At 47.5% G+C, this 20,058-nt stretch overlaps 1 protein-coding gene across 1 annotated transcript in view; it reads right to left on the reverse strand.

Moving 5' to 3' along the window:
• Positions 1–20,058, reverse strand: part of IGDCC3 (immunoglobulin superfamily DCC subclass member 3) — a 95,522-nt gene that overhangs the window by 69,229 nt on the left and 6,235 nt on the right. Inside the window, exon 5 of the mRNA XM_066196628.1 lies at positions 15,824–16,129. Coding sequence (XP_066052725.1) covers positions 15,824–16,129 — 306 coding nt within the window. The remainder of the gene's footprint in view (positions 1–15,823; positions 16,130–20,058) is intronic.

Consider the following 20,058-nt stretch of genomic DNA (forward strand, 5'->3'; position numbering starts at 1 on the left):
CAATCATTTACAAAATCACAGCAGACACACCAGAAAGCCTCCTGGATTTATTCTAAAACCTCTCTCCCTAGGAAAGACTGGAGAGACCCTTGAATCCCATGCAGCCAACCCACCCAAGCTAAAAAGCCCTGTAGACCTAAAATGCAGAGACATCTCCCAAACAAACACCAAGTAGGCTGAAACACCCTCACTAAGCAAAACTCCATTAAACTCCTGACCCTCCTCATTAAGATAAATGAGGTCTGACTGTCACTTTAACTTGCCACCCTTTCACTTAAAGCTGAGAAGGAAGCAGATGCTTAATTAGCATCCCTCATGGGTGTTCACAGGTCTCAGTGTAAGGAGGAAGCAATCTGCTACTTCTTCAAAATCCTGGGTGACATTCTCCATGCACCGACAGCAATGCACACTTCTGAAGTCCCTGGAGGAACAAAACTCCAGGTGTGAAACTCGAGCTTTGCTAGGAACCCATCTCTCACCTCCCTGCCCCAAGGCAGCCCAAGTCAAACACGTACAGCTACAAGGTCCGTGTGCCCTCTGTAGCTGTGGGTAAAATTAAATATCTGCTGGTTCTTAGCCAAGATAACTCATCCACTCCAGTTACAGACCCAGGAATGGAATACTGTACAGATAAAACTCCCACACGCTAATAGATGCGCAGTAAAAATAACCCCAACAAATAAACAAAACCCCTCCACCAAATCCCCCCAAATCTGTTTCCAAAACTTTTTAAATACCAAGGGTTTAAACCACTCATTTGAGGACCCGCAGGTATAAGGTGACTCTGACACAAACCACAGAACCCTAACAACAAATGATGTGTATACGAGTGGAAGGCTTCAGGCTCTTTTCAATCCTGCAAAGACAACTTGGATTTAACACACTCATGAGTTTCCCTGGGATCTTGCATCTTCCAGTACTACTCACCCAAATCTCAGGAAGGAATTACTACAAGGAGCACTAAGAAGGAATGGGAAATCCCCAAGGTGCCAAGACTGTCTAAATAAATCACCCTTTGAAGAGCAGTTCAGCCATTCTTGTTCCCACCTGAAAAGACACTCAGTGATTTCTCCAGTTAAAACACAGCAAGTCTCCAAATCAGAAAGAGCAACAGATTAGACCCCTTAGGAAAAAGATAAAATGGACTATTGGCTGTTAAAGAGTTCTTGATTTGAGGAGGATGGGATTGCAGTTCAATTTTATCAGCTGCTCAATAGGTACATTTAGTGAACCACATTTCTCAACTGAAGGCAGGAATTAGCATTAAACTGTGAGAAAACGAAGCAATTTGACATAAAAACACATGACTAGAGCAGAGTAGGATGGAGACCACTTTGACCTCCACAACACCATGGAAATTTGCAGGAGAACCCATTAAGAAGTCCACAAATACCCTGGATTAAAATCCCAAGAAGTCACCTTTAAGCACCAACCCCCCCACCCCACCCCCTTTATTTTCCATTAAAAACTCCTGGTTGTGTAAATTGGATTCAAATGAACGTATTTACATTTGCAGTAGGAACCTGAAGTCAGGCTGTCAAAATGTCACTCTGTCACTCATGTTTTCATCGCACCCCATCACAACACCGAGATGTTTCGCTCACCGCCTCGACAGCCGCCTTGGACACAAGGGAATGAGTGGCAGGAAGGAAGGACGGCTGCTGGGAGGGTGTCTCATAAGGATGCTCTAGTGGAGAAGTGTTATTTGCTTGTGAATTCTGGCATGCCGGGCTCTTATTGTCGTTGGCTTTCAGCCAAGCACTGCCAGGACACAAAAACTCAATTTATGTTGGGATTTTCATTGACTCACTACTGCTCGTTCCTCATGGTTTTGGGGCAACTTACTATGGAAGCTGGCACTGGCTAAAAGAATAGTTACTTTTCACCAAACTATTCATCCTAATTAACAGCATGCCAGGATGGAGAGTAAATTACAGCAGGACAGGATCATCTTCACTGAGAAAAATAGTGTGTTATTAATCTGGGACAATCTATTGTATGTCAAGGATTACATGATTCCTCTCATCTTCATTATATATAAAAAAAAAAAAAGCCCCTGGGCAAAAACCAATTCTCTAAAATCAAACAGTTTAGAGATATAAAATTCCACTCTTCTACATGAAGTTTCTGAAGGCAGTAGAATTCTCCAGAATTAAAATAAATCCCAAGTAGGGCCAAGATGTACTACTTGAGGCTCAGCATTCAAGGGAAAGCATCGCTAAGTTATTACTTTCTGTTCTGTAACAGGATGCTCAGGCTACACTGGACATGAGGATATTTGCATCAGTCCTTACACAAGGACAGGGCAATGATGAAGAACCTAACCCAATTTCTTCTGGTTTGTGTTTCCAGAAGAGTTCTTTCCAGGCTCTTCCTCCAGATCTTTTGGGTAGCAGCTGCCGAACATTTTGGAACCAACTTCAGAAAGCAAGTCACAGATGCACGTGGGATGGTATGAGCCTAGCATTGTAGAGAAGACACTCACATAACTCAAGGGCACAAATCCACCTCTTTTTTGGCTACTACCCAACAGATATTCCTGCAGGAAGAAACATCCAACTGCTGCCTGTCAGGACCCAGGTTTCACTTGTCTTCAGGAAAAATACCATCAATGCCAGAATTGCTGTGATAGGGTAAGGATTTTCAGCTCCTGTCTAGTTGCTTACCATGCCAGGGCAGTCTGCTAACCTTCCTGGGCCCTACGCTGGGAAGAAAAGCTGGAAAACAGGATGTTCACAGTCTCCAAAACCAAGGCTCAACCCAAATTATCTCTTAGGAATCACCTCTTAAGCCCAGGGTCTGATTTTTTAAACATAGCTGCTCCCAGTCCAGAGATGGAAGCACAACCCATGTATGTCCCATGTTCAACTAATAATTTTTTTAAAAATAAAAAATACTTATTCTCAATACCCCTATGTTGCTCTTTTCTCTGAACCAGCTGTTTTGGACCCTGTCAGAATCAGAAGCTTGCATTAACCAGAGCTGATGTACTACCCCATCAATTCTGCACTCCTCTGAGATGTTGCCTTCACGCTCATTATCCAAAGACTAAATTGCCAGGAATTAGATACCTCCACTCTGCATATCAGCAGAAAAAGGGGGAAGAAAAAAAAAAATCAAATACAATTTACAAGCCCACAATCTAATTAGGAGAAAAACTTCCAGTCCTGAAGCGTTTGTCAGTTTTTCATCCTGCAAAATGCATACTAATCCCCTCTCCCTGCCCGCTGCCTGGGATTGCCATTACTCCGCTTCCACAACATGCCAGGAATGATCAGCATTAGGCCTTCCTAATGTGTCTCCGAAACAATAGCAATTACAGAGTCGTCCATTCATATCTAAAGGCTTACAGACTACAACTTCCCTCAGGAGGCTAAAGACATTTCATCGAAGCAATTATATTTATGCAGCATTAAAGTACTTTCTTTAAAGCCACAGCAGTCACCTTTTTGCATTCGAAGCAGAGCGGTAACGAGGAGCTCTCTCACCCCATCCAAACTCCTCCAAGCATATTTTTTGCCTGTTTAAAGATTGCTAACACACACACACCTTGGGGGCTTTGCTGCCTTATTTTTAATGTTATTACACTCCTTTCCCCAAGGGATCTGACATGCAGATTGGAGCCTATTTACATGACAAGGGACCAGAATGGAAGAAGCTCATCAGTTTATTCAGCTTTCCCAGCTCTCATCATGTCATCAAGGACCTTCTGATGTCTGGCAATGCCATGAAGCCCCAACTTCCAGGATTTCACAGTTCTGTCAACCTTAGCTCTCGTTATGCTAAAAGCGAGATGTTTTCAAGCTTCTTTTTTTCCTCACAAATCACAAATGCTGGGAACATTTTTTAAGTGCCTCAGCTAAAAGTTAATAGGCGACCTGAAGGAAATAATAATTTCTTATTTTTTAATGTCAAGAACCCAGAGCAAGTGTTACAATTTGGGGAGCAAAGAGACAGCTCAGACCAGGTTTTTAATGCTGGAAGCTGTCAATACAGAACCTCATTTATTTTCCACTCTTCCACCTCGCTTCTCCTACTGGAAGCAAAGCAGCTCCCTAGAAATATTCCACCTATGAATTTCACAGCATGCCTCGCAAAATCAAAACGCGAAGCCTTGGCGTGACGTCTCAAATCTCTGCCATTCAACAGCTGATCATATTTTCCCTTTGAGCCGCACCAGCTGCACTCCACCGGCACGCCTGGCTCGCGCGGGGCTGCCCGCGGCAAGTTTGGCATCCTGGCTTGAAAAGACATTTCCTTCCAGGCAAAGGCTGTGCCTAGCTCTGGTACGCAGGGAGGATTTTTTTTACTGCTTGAAACACTAATAAGAGGAAGGGATTCCTCGCGTTTGGCCAACATTTCCTTGGATCTGGGCTCTCCATCTTCCTTCCTGAGCTCTTTGTGTTGGAGGGCAAAGAGCCTTCACGACTCCACACGCAGGTGCTGCCCAGCTCGTGACCTCAGAAGGATCTCCCTGCAGCTCTCCTGTGCTTTTGGGGTAGGGAAACCACCAGCCTGAATTTTGAAGCTGGCAGAGCACCTTGGAGGCATGAAACTTCACCCCATCCCTCCTGCCTCCCTGTGTCCTGCCGTGGATGCTGCAGGCTGGACTGGCTCCTGGTGGCTTTGCCACGCTGCAGCCAAGCGTTGTCCTGGCCTGAGGATGAACTTGTTGCCATGGCAGGAGTCGAGGCATGCGTCGCGCTGCCGGCATGGCGGCGAGCGGCAGCTCGGAGCACTGGCTGCTCCGCCACAACGGCTTTTTGTTGATCCTTTCTCACAGTGCACCCGTCCTCTCTCCATGCTGGAGCAGCCTGGCAAAACCCAGCTGACCGTAAAGCACAGTAGCACCGTGGCTGAGGGCCCAACAATGCTTTTCTCTGCTGCAAACTCTGCCTCTTCCCTGCCTGCTGCAGGGCACAGCATGGGAAAGCCGATGCCATGGCACAGGCGAGCGTCCCACTGCAAAGACAGGACATAAAGGGAAGCCGAAGTTTTGAGGCAGGAGCTCTGTCAGACAGAGAAGATTTTAAGAGAGGAGAAATAGCATCACTCTAAAAGGAGGTTGTCCCCAGCTAATACATTTCCCCACTGCTGCTGGAATGTTTGCACAGGACAGGCTTAGCTTGGCTGCCTTTTAAAACTCCCTTACAGCTTTGATTAGCCTTGCTAAAACTAAGGGCATCTCTTTTTCACACACTAATTAAGGACAGGCTCAGAAGAGGCTGGTATCCCTCATTGCTGCAGGTTTTAACAAGAAGAAATACAAAGGTAGACTTAAAATTAAAAGCAATGCTCCTTCCTGAGCAGTGGTTTCAGTGCCTCGGAGATTACAAGCCAGCCCCGCTCTGCGTGTCAGCAAGCCTTTCCAAAATAATGAGCTTGCTTCCGTCCCAAGCAGCTCCTGTTGCACTGGAGAAATGAGCAGAAAGGTATTATGGGCTCACACTCACCAGATGGATGTCCTGCTTTGTTCTCCGCTTACTGAAAACCCTACACATACAGTTTGGATTATCTTCATTGTAATTCTAATCACCACCTCTGTTAGGGAAGGAGGGAGAAAGGGAGGGATCCTTGCCTCTGTCAGGAGAGCTAATTAAAAGTTGTGAGTCATCCAGACTTCTGCGCACATTGAAAATGCTTTTGGAAGATCAGGTAATCTCTCATTCTTGGGAGAACCTAGTTAGTAAAAGAAAAATTAAGCAGGCTCCCCTTGGGCAGGGAGCTGCAGGAGAACAAATCCATTTTCCCCACGGGATGCAGCAGTGTGAATCATCGAGGTGCTTCAAACACATGCAAACCACTGTCTAAAGCAGAAAGGCTCATACATGTTCCCCAGCACAACAACACAGATACCTCCTGTGCACCTACACCGTGCCAGCTTTTAAAACTCCTTCTCTAAGAGGCTTTTACATATGAATATATATGGTGCAGGGACTTCTGTTTTCCCATGTCAGAACTTCTGACTCCTCTGGCTGGTTCCCGGATGGTTGGGCACAAGCTCAAAGGTCTCAGAAAAGTCAGAGCCGGGAGACTCATGAAAATCGACAGCTGGCAGCGGCGTGAGGTCCACGCAGTGCCCTAACTCCTCAGCCCCGATTAGGCACAGAGCAATCAGCACCGAGCAGCCGCCCCGAGGCACCAGCCTCCCCGGCCCCACTGCGGTGGGAAGGAGCTGCCTGTGCTGGTAATGAGCTCTGACAGCTTCAAGTGGGGTGAGGGCTCCCCGCACCAGCTTGACAAGGACAGTGTGCAGACAATGGGCCCCCAAAACCAAAGGGGATGGAAACACCTGGGGAGGACAAATATCACCATCCCTAATTCCTAGAGATACACAGTTGCCTGAGATCAGTAGCAAGAGCCAGGCTTCATCACCAGCACACTGCTTTGGCCAAACAGTCAAGTCTGGATCCTTTAACTGCAGTACCCAGACTCTCTGTTTAGGATTTTGACCACTCCCTGGCATTTAGAGATCGTGGGCATCTTCAGAGCTTGAGCCCTTGTGAAGGTCTACAGCACCCATGGATGTCCCAAGGGACAAGAAAGCTGTTTTCTCTTTGGTCATGAAAAAAAGCTTTACAAAAAGGATTATTTCTGCTGTCACCTTTCCAATGGCCAGTCCAGCATGTGAAGACTTTTTCCTTCTCTTTCCCTCCCTTTTCTTTGACAGACAGCTCAGGCTGACCCCTTGGGGCCCCGTCTCTTCTCCTGAGCATTAGGATCACTAATGAAAGATGCAGTCAGGACTTTCCCTCCCGCCCCTTTTGACGTTGCCGTGGGAAACTATGGTGAGCTGGACATGGATGCTGCTCTGAGGAATAAAGTGCCTTGGCAAGTGCCCCCACCTCGGACAGAGCTGCCATGCTGGAGCCCAAAGGGATGTGACTTCACTGCTTGGCCATTCAGGGCAATGTCACCACAAGGGCCCAGGACGAGAGCAAACCTCTGGACAGAGGCTGAATGTCCCACTGCCCTCTGGGGAAGATGCTGAGCTGCAGGGAAAAATATGTTTGTGGGCAAGTACCACCAAATAACAAGGGAAAATGAGACGGACTGCTGCTTCCACCTGATCATTTTGGAGATTTTCTTGGTACCATAAATCCATTTGGATTCAAATTAATTTAGGTTTTGCTTCATGGGAACCCCAGGGCCCTGAAGAAACTCTCCGCAAAAGAATGCTCCAGCTGATGTTCCTACCTTGCTACCCAAGGCACATCCAATCAAAAATATACACAATTTTACCAAAGCCATCTGCAAACCAGTTTTAACTGGCACAGCCGGGGCACCTGGACATTTGCAACCAGCCCATCCCAAAAACACATTAGCCCTGACTGTTTGTTGTATGTGAAGGCTTAGGAAAACTTGAATTACACTTTTGCAATACTTAGAGAAGACATGAATCCAGCTTGTGCAGTCTTGGTTTTCCTTGCCCTCCTTTCTGATTCCATGACATACTCCTTGATGAAAGTGCACTGTGTCCCTTCCCTTTCTGACACCTCCAAATCAGCATCCCTCTGAGTCTCAGGAAACAGTGCAATCCTTGGTAGGGTGAGCCTGGGATAAAAATGGGCATCATCTTGCCCACTGAGCTGGGCTGGGAATGCCATGCACTGCACTCAAAAGCCACCAGGCAACCTGCAGTGCCATGCTCCAAGATGAGCAAGGCGACTGAAGAAACACAAGCTCCTGCTCCTGGCCAAAAACATCTCACAGGGATCAGCCATGACTTGATCTGGCACGTTTGCTGTCCCTGCCCTTCCTGGGCACAGCAGGCAGGAAGATGCTTGGTTTTTCCTTGATGAATAAGCACATAAGATTCAGAGAAGAATCGATCAAATGCAGAGGAGTACAATGCTACAGCTGAAGTATGCACACACTGAACTTTGCTGCTCCTGCAACAACGCCACTCATTTACACACCAGCAGCTTAAAACTATCTCTTTTGTACACCCAAATTGATCCTCACTCTTAATTAGTGCTCTCAGTTGCAGCAAAATTTCATTTGTTTCTTCCAAATGTGGCCTGATCCATTGTCCCTCTCCCTTGACCTGTGAAAATTAGTCATTGAGCTCAGTGACAGTGGTAAGTGCAAAATGCAGCATCAAAGGGACATAATGGGGCCTCTTAGGACTGACAAAAAAACACCATTAATCAAGGCATGCTCAAGAGGCATGTGAGTGGCGCAGGAGTGCGGGTTCTCCCTCGGAAGGCGGGATGCAGAGGGATGTGTGGGTGCAGGAGACCCCCCCCCGCCCCAAGAACTGCAGTCTGCCCCGGACACCCAAGCGCTGCTGCCTCATGGGCAGATGGTCTTTGTTCTGTATGTCCCAGTCCCAAGCATTTGTACACCTGCTTTCCAACAGAGGTTACAGGGATGCACTTTTCCAGGCTGCTCCTTAGCTAGGAGAGCAGGAATGGAGCTCATCTTTAAAATGCTCTTTAAAACCCTGCTTTAAGCTCATCTGTAGCCCCTACTCTGTCAGGAGTGATGTACAGGATGCACACCAGAGCAGGAGGGAGATGTCAGCATCTGTTTTTCCAGAGCCAACACAAGAGTCTGCAGATTCACAGAGGTAAACACATGACACTGTCCATCCAGCAGCACCTTGCACTGATTCCCTTCTGTGATCCCAGAACCAAGCTAAGGGGAAACACATAAACTGCACAAACAGACCAGAAAGGTGTCGTGCTGGGGAATTATCCCAGGGATCAGGACCCAAGAGACCTATGGACAAACCTGCACAGGTACAAAGATAGGGCAGCCCTGCAGTCAGTGAACCAGCAGCAGGGCAGCTGAAAGGGTAAGGGACCAATTTTAGATGGTCTGGCAGAGAGAGTTTTAACATCAGAAAACCAAAGCAAAGAGGTAAATCTCTTCAAAACTCCAACCTCAGTAGCAAAAAGTGTGTTTAAACCCTCTCCTGCAAATGCATGTCATTAAACAGAATAACTTGGACTCAGCAAATCCAAATGACTCTCACTTTCAAGGTCCTGCATTCAGAAGCCCACAATGGAGAACAATGAGGTGGGGAAAAAGCCGAGGATCTTGACGCCGTATTCAGGAGGCCATCTGGTCCGGCCAGCACAGCCAGCGCTGGGAACGGGCAGAGTCGTGGGTTGAGATTTAATCTGAGCCACTTATTGGGTGACCTCAGGCGAATCGTTTGACCTCCTTTTGCCTCAGTCAACCCAACTGTAAAATTGGGTTTAAAGCAAGAACCTCTCTGAAAACCATATGCTGTGCCTAGGAGGAGTGGGAGCAGAGTCCCTTCCCAGCAACAGGGCTGCCATGGTGGGTAGAGCCAAAACCAGAGCGGAAGAGGAGGTGCATAAAGCTCAGATCCAGCATCCCTTGATGTCAGGAAGCTCTGCCTGATGTCTCTCCCAGGTCCCATCCTGCCAGCTCTGGGAAAGCAGCTTTGGCCCTGTGCAGGGACTCACCGATAAGAAAGGATTTGTGAGGTCTGATCTCACTCGTATCACTACTGCACCCAAAGGCCCCAGACACTCAAAGCAAGGTCCTCAAATTCCAATCCAAATGGTTACTCAGTAGATCAAGAGCATTGATTGTTCTGGTCAAATGCCCCACAAAATTGATTCCTACTTACAGTCTTGCCAATGAACAGTGGCAGAAAAGCAGCTCCTCTCCCACCTGGGCCCCAGCCTGGCCCCAGCATTGTGCACCCCTCAGAGAGAAGCAACAGCGCAGATGAAACACCATGGCCAGCTAACCTGGGTCCCCGATAAACACAAAACAGCAGCTTGGACCCCCAGGTGTTCACAGGAGCGTGCAAATCATGGCACTGACCATAAACACATCCTGGGTTCAGAGAAGGGAAACTGAAGGACAGCAGGTGCATGGATGTCCTTGGCCACACCATGGCCAGCTGGGACCCTTGTAGGGCAAAATGAGAGTGAAAGCCATATAAGCAGAGACCTGCCCGCCTGACTAAAATTATACAGGAGAGTGGCCCAATACTTTGAGGAGAGGCTGGAGCAGAGCAGCAGGCAGAAGGATGAGCAGAGTACAAGCACGCAGGGCTGGGGACTGTGCTGTCCCCACAGGATTGCCCATGCAGGTATCACAGAGCTTCACCCCGTGTTAAAAAAGAAGCAGAGAACTGCCTCATACTGCAGGTGCAGGCTGCAGAGATGTCAGAACTTCCTCAGCTGTGCTCCAAGAGTTAATTGAGACAAATAACTCAACAGTGCTGCCATTAATGAAATTCTTCTGATATATTTCCCCTGAGCTTTCTATAAATGACTAAGTGACATTACTGCCTGCAGTGAGAACCCCCTATATGAGAGATAACGCTGCCGGAGCTAAGGTTGGCGCATCCACGTTAGAAGCCTTGGAAAGAAGTGCAAGATGATATTTAAATAACTATCACACTGCTTAGAAATGAGCAGCCAAAAGAAATATGGTCTTATAATATGCTCTAGTCTCAGGATGAATCCTGGCTGTTACATGCAGACGCTGAAATGCAGTGGGTGGTAAGTGACAAACTCTTTTAATCCTGCAAATCTACTGAAGTTCCCAGTCAAAGCTCTCCAATTTTCCCCCGGTGACTCCTATATTTGTACATTTGTTTTGCAGCACACACAGGGCCAGCTACTGCATCAGTACAGATGTGAGAGGCAGTGTCACGTGAACCAGCATGTCCTAGGGGCAGCCAAAAGAGCTGATGGAGGGAAATAACCCACTCACCCATCATATCCATCTTCTGGAAACCTCTTGCCGTGTTTCTGCTTTACTTAATTTCTTCTGCTTTCCTTTTTTCCCTTTAGTAATTCCTCATGGGTATTTTTCCCCTCTGAGACTGACTGCTGCAAGCCCAGAAATTGCTCTGGGCTTGCCATAAGCACTCCAAGCATAGACAATATAGAAACATCACTGGCATCAGGGCTGAGCCCTTCTGCTAAGCATGGGAGAAGAAAAGGCAGTAAATATGAGCAGAGCCACAACAGGGGGGAAAAAAATCTCATTCATGGATGGAGGAAACTTGGCACGTAACTCCAAGAGTTAAACTGCAATAAAATTCAAATGACCATTAGCAAAAAAACTCCTGGGAGTCAAAGGAAGATGTCTCCAGAGCTGTAACTGACACCAGGGCAGACCTTTACCTGCAGCACATTTTGCACCAGTAAAACAAGGAGTCACAAAAGTATCCCACCTCCAACTGCAAAAACAGGTTAACTTTTCCTAAGCACAAGCCATAGGTAGAGCTCTGCTGACAACAGATACTGTACAGGCACAAGAGGAGAAACCAACAGGAAACCCATGTGTTTAAGGTCTGCCTTGACGTTTTGAGCTGAGACTTGCAATCTGCATCCCAACAGTGGCATTGCCCAGGAAATACCTTGGTGACAACTTTGGTGCCACCTTATTTAAACCTTAATTTAAAATGCTAACTTCATAATGAGTGGAACAAAACTGTGTAAAAACATTTCCCACTCTAATCCTGGTTTGATCCCCCCCAGTATGGCCTTCTTTTGTAATTACATCCCTTTGTGATCTCACTCTAATGCCTTGTATTGTGACCCATAAAATAATCAGCCCCCTTTGTCTCTCTCTAATCCTTTTAGACTTCCTTCTTGTCTCTACACTCTTATAAATGCTGCCATTATTTGGGCTCAGCAGCTCTTCCCACCACCCCAGAGCCTGGAAAGGGGGCTGCAGGTTAAACCCTGAATATATTCTGTGCAGAGGAGCTGAAACGATGGGAAGATCTTCGCTGCTTTTAAATCCCTGTGATTCCCAACCTCCTCCCCTAGTCACACAGCTCGGCAGGGAAACCAACCTGCAAGTTTGCATATGCACCAGCCCTCCCCACTTCTGTATCTTGGCGATGACCTGAAGACCTTTGGCCTCCAGGTCACAGGGGCCAGTGTGTTTGTGGGGACAGCGTGCTTGTCCCCAGGCTGGGCGAGGGGAGCTGCTGCTGCTGTCTGCAGGGATCAATGCAGAGAGGAGTCACAACATCTGCCTTGCCCAAGCTGTCAATCCTGCCCTCCTGCTGGCAAGGTAAGTGCCATGGACAACCACACATAGTGGGATGGAGGAGCAGAATTTGGGACAGGATGCAGAAAGAAAGGGGGCCAGAGAGAAGAGAAGGGCACAGGGATGTGTGCTGCTACGCTTAACTACAAACCAATCACCCTGCAGCAAGACAGAGTGAAGAAAATGTCATTACAAGCTCAGATCTGTCCAGAGTTATTATCAGGTCCTGCAGTACTTCAAATACTGGGCAGATCCAATTCACCAAACTTCAAGAAATCTCTGGCTCTAAAATCTCTGGCTCTAAATTGCACCATTTTAATTCCCTCCCCTCCCCCCCCCCCCCTTTTCTTTTTTTTTTTTGATTCAGATCAAACAGGCAAAATTGCTGCTCTCAGGCTGGATACGTGCAGAGCCTGATCCGATACCCAGTTTGATGGTGATTTCCAATTAGTGGTAACTGCTTGTTATTGAGTGATATAATCGATGGGTCTTACTCCACTGGCTGGGCTGTGATTTATGATGATGTGGAGCCAGGTCCATCAAATTACAGCATTGGCAAAAAGGGCTGGAAACGCCACGAGATGACACAATCAGAGCAAGTGAGGCCAAGTTAAGCAAAGGGTGGTGATGAGAAGAAAGGTGGCTGCGTTCTGGGGAGCCCACTTTCCTGAGGAGTGGACTCTGGATGTTACAATTGCTTGGAGGGTATCTTCATCCCGAGAGCCAAAGCATGTTCAGCTTCTGGCATGCACAGGGGGAATCCAGCTCCTCAGAGACCTGTGAAAACACAGCCAAGCAGTGCCTCCAGAGAACACTCTGACTATGAAACTGATTTTAATTAAGACAGCTCAGAGTCATGCGAAACTACGAAACTGTCATTGAGAGACAGAAAAGATCTGTATTCAATAACCTGATCAGATTATAAAAACATGTTGCATTCCACAACCTTTAAAACTAACACACCAGGGTTTGAACAGACACAGAAACAGCAACTGAAAGAATTCCAACCGGGGTGTTAGGCAGAGGGTAGAAATGCTGAGGGCCTCCCCACTCAGCTCAGTCACACGCAGGCCTCTTTCACACTTGTGCTTGTTCAAAAGAAAGTTACACTACAGAAATATTATCAATGTTTTTAGCACCTGACCAGCCAATCCACAAAACAGCCAAGGTCTGCTTCCTTCTGCTGAGTATCTTGGATTAATAATGGCGACATACAGAAATACCCCAGAATTTAATGAAATAAATTTAACGAGTTAAGTTTTAGGAGGAAGGGTTTAAGATGCACCCGCCTGATGAGGAAACTGCCAGCACCTTGAGCCCACCAGGGCCGCACGCACAGCGGCTGAGAGCAGCATATTCTTCCAGTTAAATTTTACTCAATGCCAAGTGTTGAAGTAAATTTGAAACATAAAAATATGATATCCAGCCCACATTTCCTGAATGCAAATATGTACATTCCTCTGAGCCAAGAAGATTATATTCCAAGCAATAATACAAAGCCAGGGTCTGTAACAGTGATATGAGACTAACAGCCTGCCTTTGAAGACAGCGAAAAGTGCAACAGAGCTCTCGAGGGGCTCCGCTCTGTCAGATCTCTTTTATTCCTCAGTAGCATGGCCTTGATCAACTTTCAAGATTTTTGTTTGTGAAAGGTTTTTATTTCTCCTTTGCCTTTGTGTTCAGATGTCAGGCTCAGAGGGAAGAAGAGATCAGCACTGGGATGAGGTTTTACCCACCGGCAGTATTTACCCTGCTCTGCAAAGGTCTGCTTAGCGCTTGGGGTTTTTTTCCCTTCCAGGCAGCCAGCACCCGTTCCTTCCAAGCAAAGGTCCCTAAAATGGGGATAATTACCCTTCTCCTTTGACTTGCTGATGGGGACTCGGAGCAAGGAAAATCACTATCTCTTGTGTGTAACCACCGTGAGAGTTAGGGGCTCAGGGTACAACTGTGATTCATTCTCAGGAGATTTCATCTACGATTAAGCAGAGTCCTAAGTGCAAGTGTGTGTTCCTGCGGCTCAGACACAGCAGGGGAACTTGCCCTGAGCAGCAGGTTACATTTGCCCACAACATCCTGTTTTATTCCCATTATCTGCAGGCACCTGTAGCATCAAGGCCGGGGGCCCCCTGTTTGTGCTGGCTTCACCCAGACCTTTTCTCAGGGCTGGCAACAAACCAAGCCTGGCGCCGGAATAGAGTCCAGAGCATTTTCAACGTGATCCCTTTTTCATTTTGATTCATGTGAAACTACAGCTACAAAAGGAAACACTATTCAGGGACACACAGCACATCACATACATATTGATGCAGGAGCCAAGATAACAGTGTTTATTGACAATCCACAATCTCAAAGGTAATTCCTCTGGCTCTCATGTTTACAGGTCCAAGAAGTTTGGCATTGTGCTTGTGCGTGAGTCGGCTTCCAGCTCATAAATGCCAGAGCCATTCACCAAAAGTGCTCCAAGGTTTAGCACCACAAGACTGACAAGTTTGAGATCCAGCTGCTAATCTGGCACGGCCCCAAAGCCCTTGGCTCCTGGACAATGTCACTTCTTACACTCCTGAAAAAGCTAGGTTTGCAGATGGCCACTTCATGCACTTGGGAATTGTTATACACGAGGGCTGCAGTGTTCCCTCGGTGGGCTGCCAGCCAGCCCTGGCACTGCGGGGAGAGGGAGGAAACATTTCAAAAGGCCCCCCAGTTTGGGAAATGCAGACAAGACCTCAGCCCCAGACTTTGCCTTAGACTTTTCCTGCTTTGCACCAAAAAATCATGGTGATATTTGCAATTGCAACAGAAGCATTAGCAAGAGGCTGGCACAGAAAGAAGAGCAGTAGCCATCTTCCAAACAAGTTGGAGAACCCTTCAGCAAAACTTAACAAACCAGTGTTTTGCCAGGTCTCACAGCCATACCACACACCCATCCTCAAACTCGCATAGAGATTACATCCAGCAGCAACTTCTGGTTGAATGCAAAAAGGATCAGTGGCTGCACTCCCAGAGCCCCCAGACAGTCTGTGAGCAAAGAGAGCCACCAACACAACAGGGACAGAAACCACCACGGACCCCTCAGCTCTGCCATCGGTCCTGGGATAAACACCAACCAGCAACCTGAGCTGACAAGGGAGAACCAGGAGATACAACAGGACCAATTGCCCTGCCCAGGGCAATGCTAACATCAGGTAGCGTGCAGAGCTGGAGTCACAGCCTGCCCTGGAATTCTTCCTCCCCCGCCTTTAAATTTCATTCCCTCACTGGCATTTTCATCTCTCTCCTCCTCCAGGCTCCCCCATCAGACAATCTGTCTGGTGTTGTTAGCCTTGCCCCCAAAGGCACTGCCACATCAGGTAGTAAATAAGACCTTGCTGCCTCTACACTGCCAGTATTAAATAACAAAATGAAAGATACCATGACCTTCAGGAGGTCTTTGCCTATGGTTTGGGAAGTGCTGCCTGCCAAGCAGAGCCCAGCTGTGTTGCACAGCAAAAGGGCTTCCAAACTCACCGCAGGAGATACAAACCACAGACTACTTCACCACATGATTTTAATGTAACTTACACCTCCAACTCAGAGAATTTGCTGTTAGAAGGTGGTTTTTAGTTTTCTACCCAAGAAAGCTGGTGAGCTCTTCTTTCACATGTGGACAGCTACACAGATTATATGCCAGCCAGATTTCAGCACCAGCTCCAGGGTTTTTCTCTCTTCTGTCTCTTCAATACCTCCTTCATGAAAACCCAGCACCCACCATGTTGCCCTCCTGCTTCCCAACAAATCCTTGTGGGATTGCCCTGTGAGGTGAGGGTGGGACAGTGCCTGTACTTACTGGCTGCCTGAATCTTTGCCTTCCGGCTCACCACCAGCCCGTAGTGGTTCTGTGCCATGCAGTCGTACTCGCCTTCATCCGAGGACCCATCTCCCCGCACCCTCTGGAAGCGGGAAACGTAGAGAGACCCGTTGGCCAACATAAAGGCATTCTCACTGTCCACGATCATCACACCATTCTTCCGCCACGTGATGGTGATGGGCTGGATGCCCTCCACCTGGCAGTAGAGGATCAAGGGTTGCTCCTGCACAGCTATGTCGTCACTAGGCTCCACAACGAACGCCAGCTCGGAGGAACGGCCAAAATCTAAAATGAAGAGAGTAGGGCAGAATTAGCAGCATGTCCAGGACCAGCAGCAAGAGTCAACTACTATGGCAGTAAACAGGGGATGACGGAAACATTTTGGATGTGCTACAAAGTGCAACTGTTTCAGAGAACTCAAAACCCAGGGGCAAGCTTTGCCTCCCAAGACTTTACTCTCTGAACCCTGGGGTGCAATTTCTTAAAGCGCAACCACAGGCAAAGCCCTTCAAGGCTGCCTTTGGAAGCTCCAGTGAAGGGGACAGGCAGGCACACCCCTCCAGCAGTTTGCCAAACCCTAGCTCCACTCCATACTCCCCTGAAGATTCCCTCTTCACCTCCCATTGCAGGTGAACAGCGTCAGACAATTAAAACCTGCACAAACATAGGGCGTCAGCCATTCCCAGCCCAGGAGCAGAAGTGCACAGCAGTGCTGGAAAGCCATTCCTCTCCCCACATAACCAGGCAGAGGGGCTGTGCCGTGCCCCGGGCCCGTTTGCAGCACAGCCGGCAGGGGTGAAGGGGGGACCAGCAGCTCCCGATTCAGACCATATTGCCACCGGCATCTTCCCGACACTTCTCCCGCTTGGCAGAGCAGGAGGCTGTTTGCCTCTCGCACGCAACACCGTGCCCTTCTGTCGCTTTGGTCTCTCTCACGCTGTAACAGGCAAAGCATGGTGCTATTCAGCCCTTAATGAAGAGCAAGTTAAGCACCGAAATACAAATGCACAATGTTCCGGCTCAGCCACACAAAAGGTTCCTTGCAAAGCAATTACGCTAAACGATGTCCGCGAGAGATAAGTTATTGCAGAATTTGTACCAACAATAGGCAAACCCTCACTTCCCCATCACACAGATACATCCTAATTTACTTCTTATGCCAACAGAACGTTTAAACGCTTCCTCTTTGGCATGTTATGCTTCACTTGGTCACGGCACACCTTTTGAGGGTATAATTTGCCCTACAGTCATGATCAGACACTACAGAAGATGACAGAAATAGAACTATTGCTTAAAGATTGGCCAAAATATACACAGATACGAAAGGGAAAAAGAGACCAAGAAAGAGGAGTCATACAGATATTTGAAGGCTATAAATGCAGGGATGGAGGTGAACTGGGCTTTTTTAAAGAAGAGCAATGGTGAAGAAATTCCAGGAGAGTAAGAAAACTGCAGTTTCATCCAAATATGGACAAAGCCTTTCTAACAGTTCACTTGTGCATTGGCCCTTCAAGGGGTGGTTTCCCAGCCTGTGATACAGCTTCTTTCCTTTTTCACAGGCTCTGTGGAACCAACTCCACAGATGCTCACAAGCAGTATCTCTTGGCAAACACCAGCCACAGCACAGGCTTTGTAATGCCTCCCTCATACAGACCAAGGACAGGATCCCCCCACATCAGGCTCAAAAGCAGGGTGGAGGGCAGACTGTTAATGCATGGTAAGAATAACAGAGATGAGAAGAGGCAGTTACACTAAAGAAAGAGAAGAAAAAAAAGTCTGTCTTTTCTGCTCTGCAAACCCAGGGAGATTTTTTTCTTTCTTTCTGTAAATCCCCACTGCTTTCTACAGCAACTTAAATTGGATTACGGGGGATAAACATTGAGTGCAACCTGAGCCGAGGCAGATGGACAGAGCAGACAAAGCAGTGGTACTGCAGGGCCAGGCCAAAGGTACTGCCAACAAGGTATGAGTGTGTGCAAGGAATGGACAAACCCCACTTAGTGACAGGCACCTAAAACACACACTTTATTAACCCATTAAGTCTTAAAATGTCAGGCTAGCTCCAGCCATCTCGGTGATCTATTGCTCACTGTGACTCCTTTTTTATGAGATAGCCCTGGGGTCCTCTCAGCAAGTCAGACTGCAGCCAGCACAAACCCATCAATTACTTTTTTTTGGTGAAAATTAAGGAATTAGATGAATGCTCTGCATTTTTCTGCAAAGTGGCCAGAGTCTCAACACCATGCTGGGGCCCCATTCCCTGTGTAGGTGCTCTGGTGAGTTAGGTAGGATAAGAACCCTTGCATCCTGATACTGAGCCAGGAGGGGCTTCTGACTCCAGAAAGATTGAAAATTTCAGGATTTAGCCTAATGCGCAATCAGAAAAAAAATCCATAATTAAATAAATGCCCCATCTTCCCCCAGCACCCCTGTACTCTTAGATAAAACAGCTCATTATTATATGTACAATAAAAGGAAGAATCAACATAATTACATGCCCTTCCCACAATTGCTGTCATTATAACAACCATCATTAAGGCCTGTGATTGGAGATAATCATGTTTGCCTCCATAAACATTCGGTCTGCATCCTCACTCCAGGCTGCTCGAACTGCAGCAGTGATGACGCTCGTCATTAGGACTGGGGTCCTCAGACACTTGCTGGAGTGGGGACGGACACTGGTCCTGGGGACTCCTTGGGCTGCACTCAAGAGCAGGACTGTGCCTCGAGGTGTGACACTGTGCAACTGGTTTGTAACCTGTAGACACCTTGCAGGGTCCAGCAGCACCCAAATTCGAGCTCAGCTCAGGTTTTTCTCATGGGATCCTTATCAGACCTTGAAGAAATCCTGCTGCCTCCTTCCTGGAGTTTCAGGGCTGGGTGACCAACTAACCAGACGCATGGGGAGAAGCTAGTTCACCCCATCTGGGGATCTGGGAGAGGCTCTGTCTTTCACCTGTCTCAAAGGCAGACTCTGAACATAGTACCCCCTTTTTCTGGGATGCTCACGATGAGAAACAAAGGGACAGACGCTCCCAGAGGAATCTCCACGGTGGGACAAGAAGGTTCCTGGTGTTTGCTCCTCAGAGGAGTCAGAGGGAGAGCACAGACAGGATAAGGGGGCAACAGTGGGAGAGAGGGACCCAATTCCATCAGCATAAAGAACTGATTGCAGGTAGCAGGGAGGCACGGAAATGATGCTGCAAAGTTGAAAGTAAACAATACTCCAAAGGCACACGGAAATAGTAAAAGTGCAATTAATTGAGAGATAGCAAGGAAATTGCTGAGGCTGTGCACATTCGCTCAGGGAGTCTGAAAGCCCCATCCCTCTCCAACAGCTGACTGTGTATCCAAACCCTGCTAACCCCACACAACATCCCAGGTACCTCCCAAAGCAGACTGCAAGGCAGCACCGCTCACAGTCACTCCCTGCTCGAGGCAGGAACTGTACAACTCTGCTGGTGGCAGCTCGAGTTTGCAGTTGGAGCCGGCTGTCAGGCAGGCAGCTGAACAGCCCGCTTGTCTCGACGCCGGCAGCGCGCGAGGGAAAACTGCTTTGCTTTCTGCAAAGGGATGGAGGGAGGAAGCGTGATTAGCTCTGACATAAAGGCCACAAGAAAATTACTGGAATCCTCATTCTACAAGTCTCCTTTTGAGAAACATTTACCATCTCCCTGAGCAATATAATATGTGACTATATGTGCAAATATTTAACAAAAACTACTTCCCCTATTGATCAAGCAGACAGGCATACTCAGAGAAACCAATTAGCACTTGTGCTTTTGAACCAAGAGATTTATTTAGTGCTGAGAGAAAGAACTTCGAATTAATGGGAAGCTTAAAAGACACTTTGAAGTACATTTAAAAAAAAATAAGTTTAATTATTTTTTACTCGACACTGTGATTCACATTCAGGGCTTCAAAAGAACTTGCTTACACCCCTGTATTATCCTCTTCCATTTGGGAAACACAATTTTGGCTTTCCCTCCTGTGCTTCAGTGACTAATCTCACCGCTCTAATTAGCGGTGACATCCATCGCCAAGGACCTCAGTCACATCCTGGCTCATCCTCCTGGACCCCATCCAGACCTGGAGCCAGCAGGGCCATCCCTGCCCTGGGAGCACACAGGCCCGACAGATGAAGCCTGTATTATTACTCCTGTTCTAGACAGGGAACATTAATCACAGAGGGATGAAATAAGCTGCCAACGGCT

This window comes from Chamaea fasciata, unplaced genomic scaffold (assembly GCF_029207755.1).
Source record: "Chamaea fasciata isolate MVZ Bird 193981 ecotype frontalis unplaced genomic scaffold, bChaFas1.0.hap1 SCAF_14, whole genome shotgun sequence".
NCBI lineage: Eukaryota > Metazoa > Chordata > Aves > Passeriformes > Sylviidae > Chamaea > Chamaea fasciata.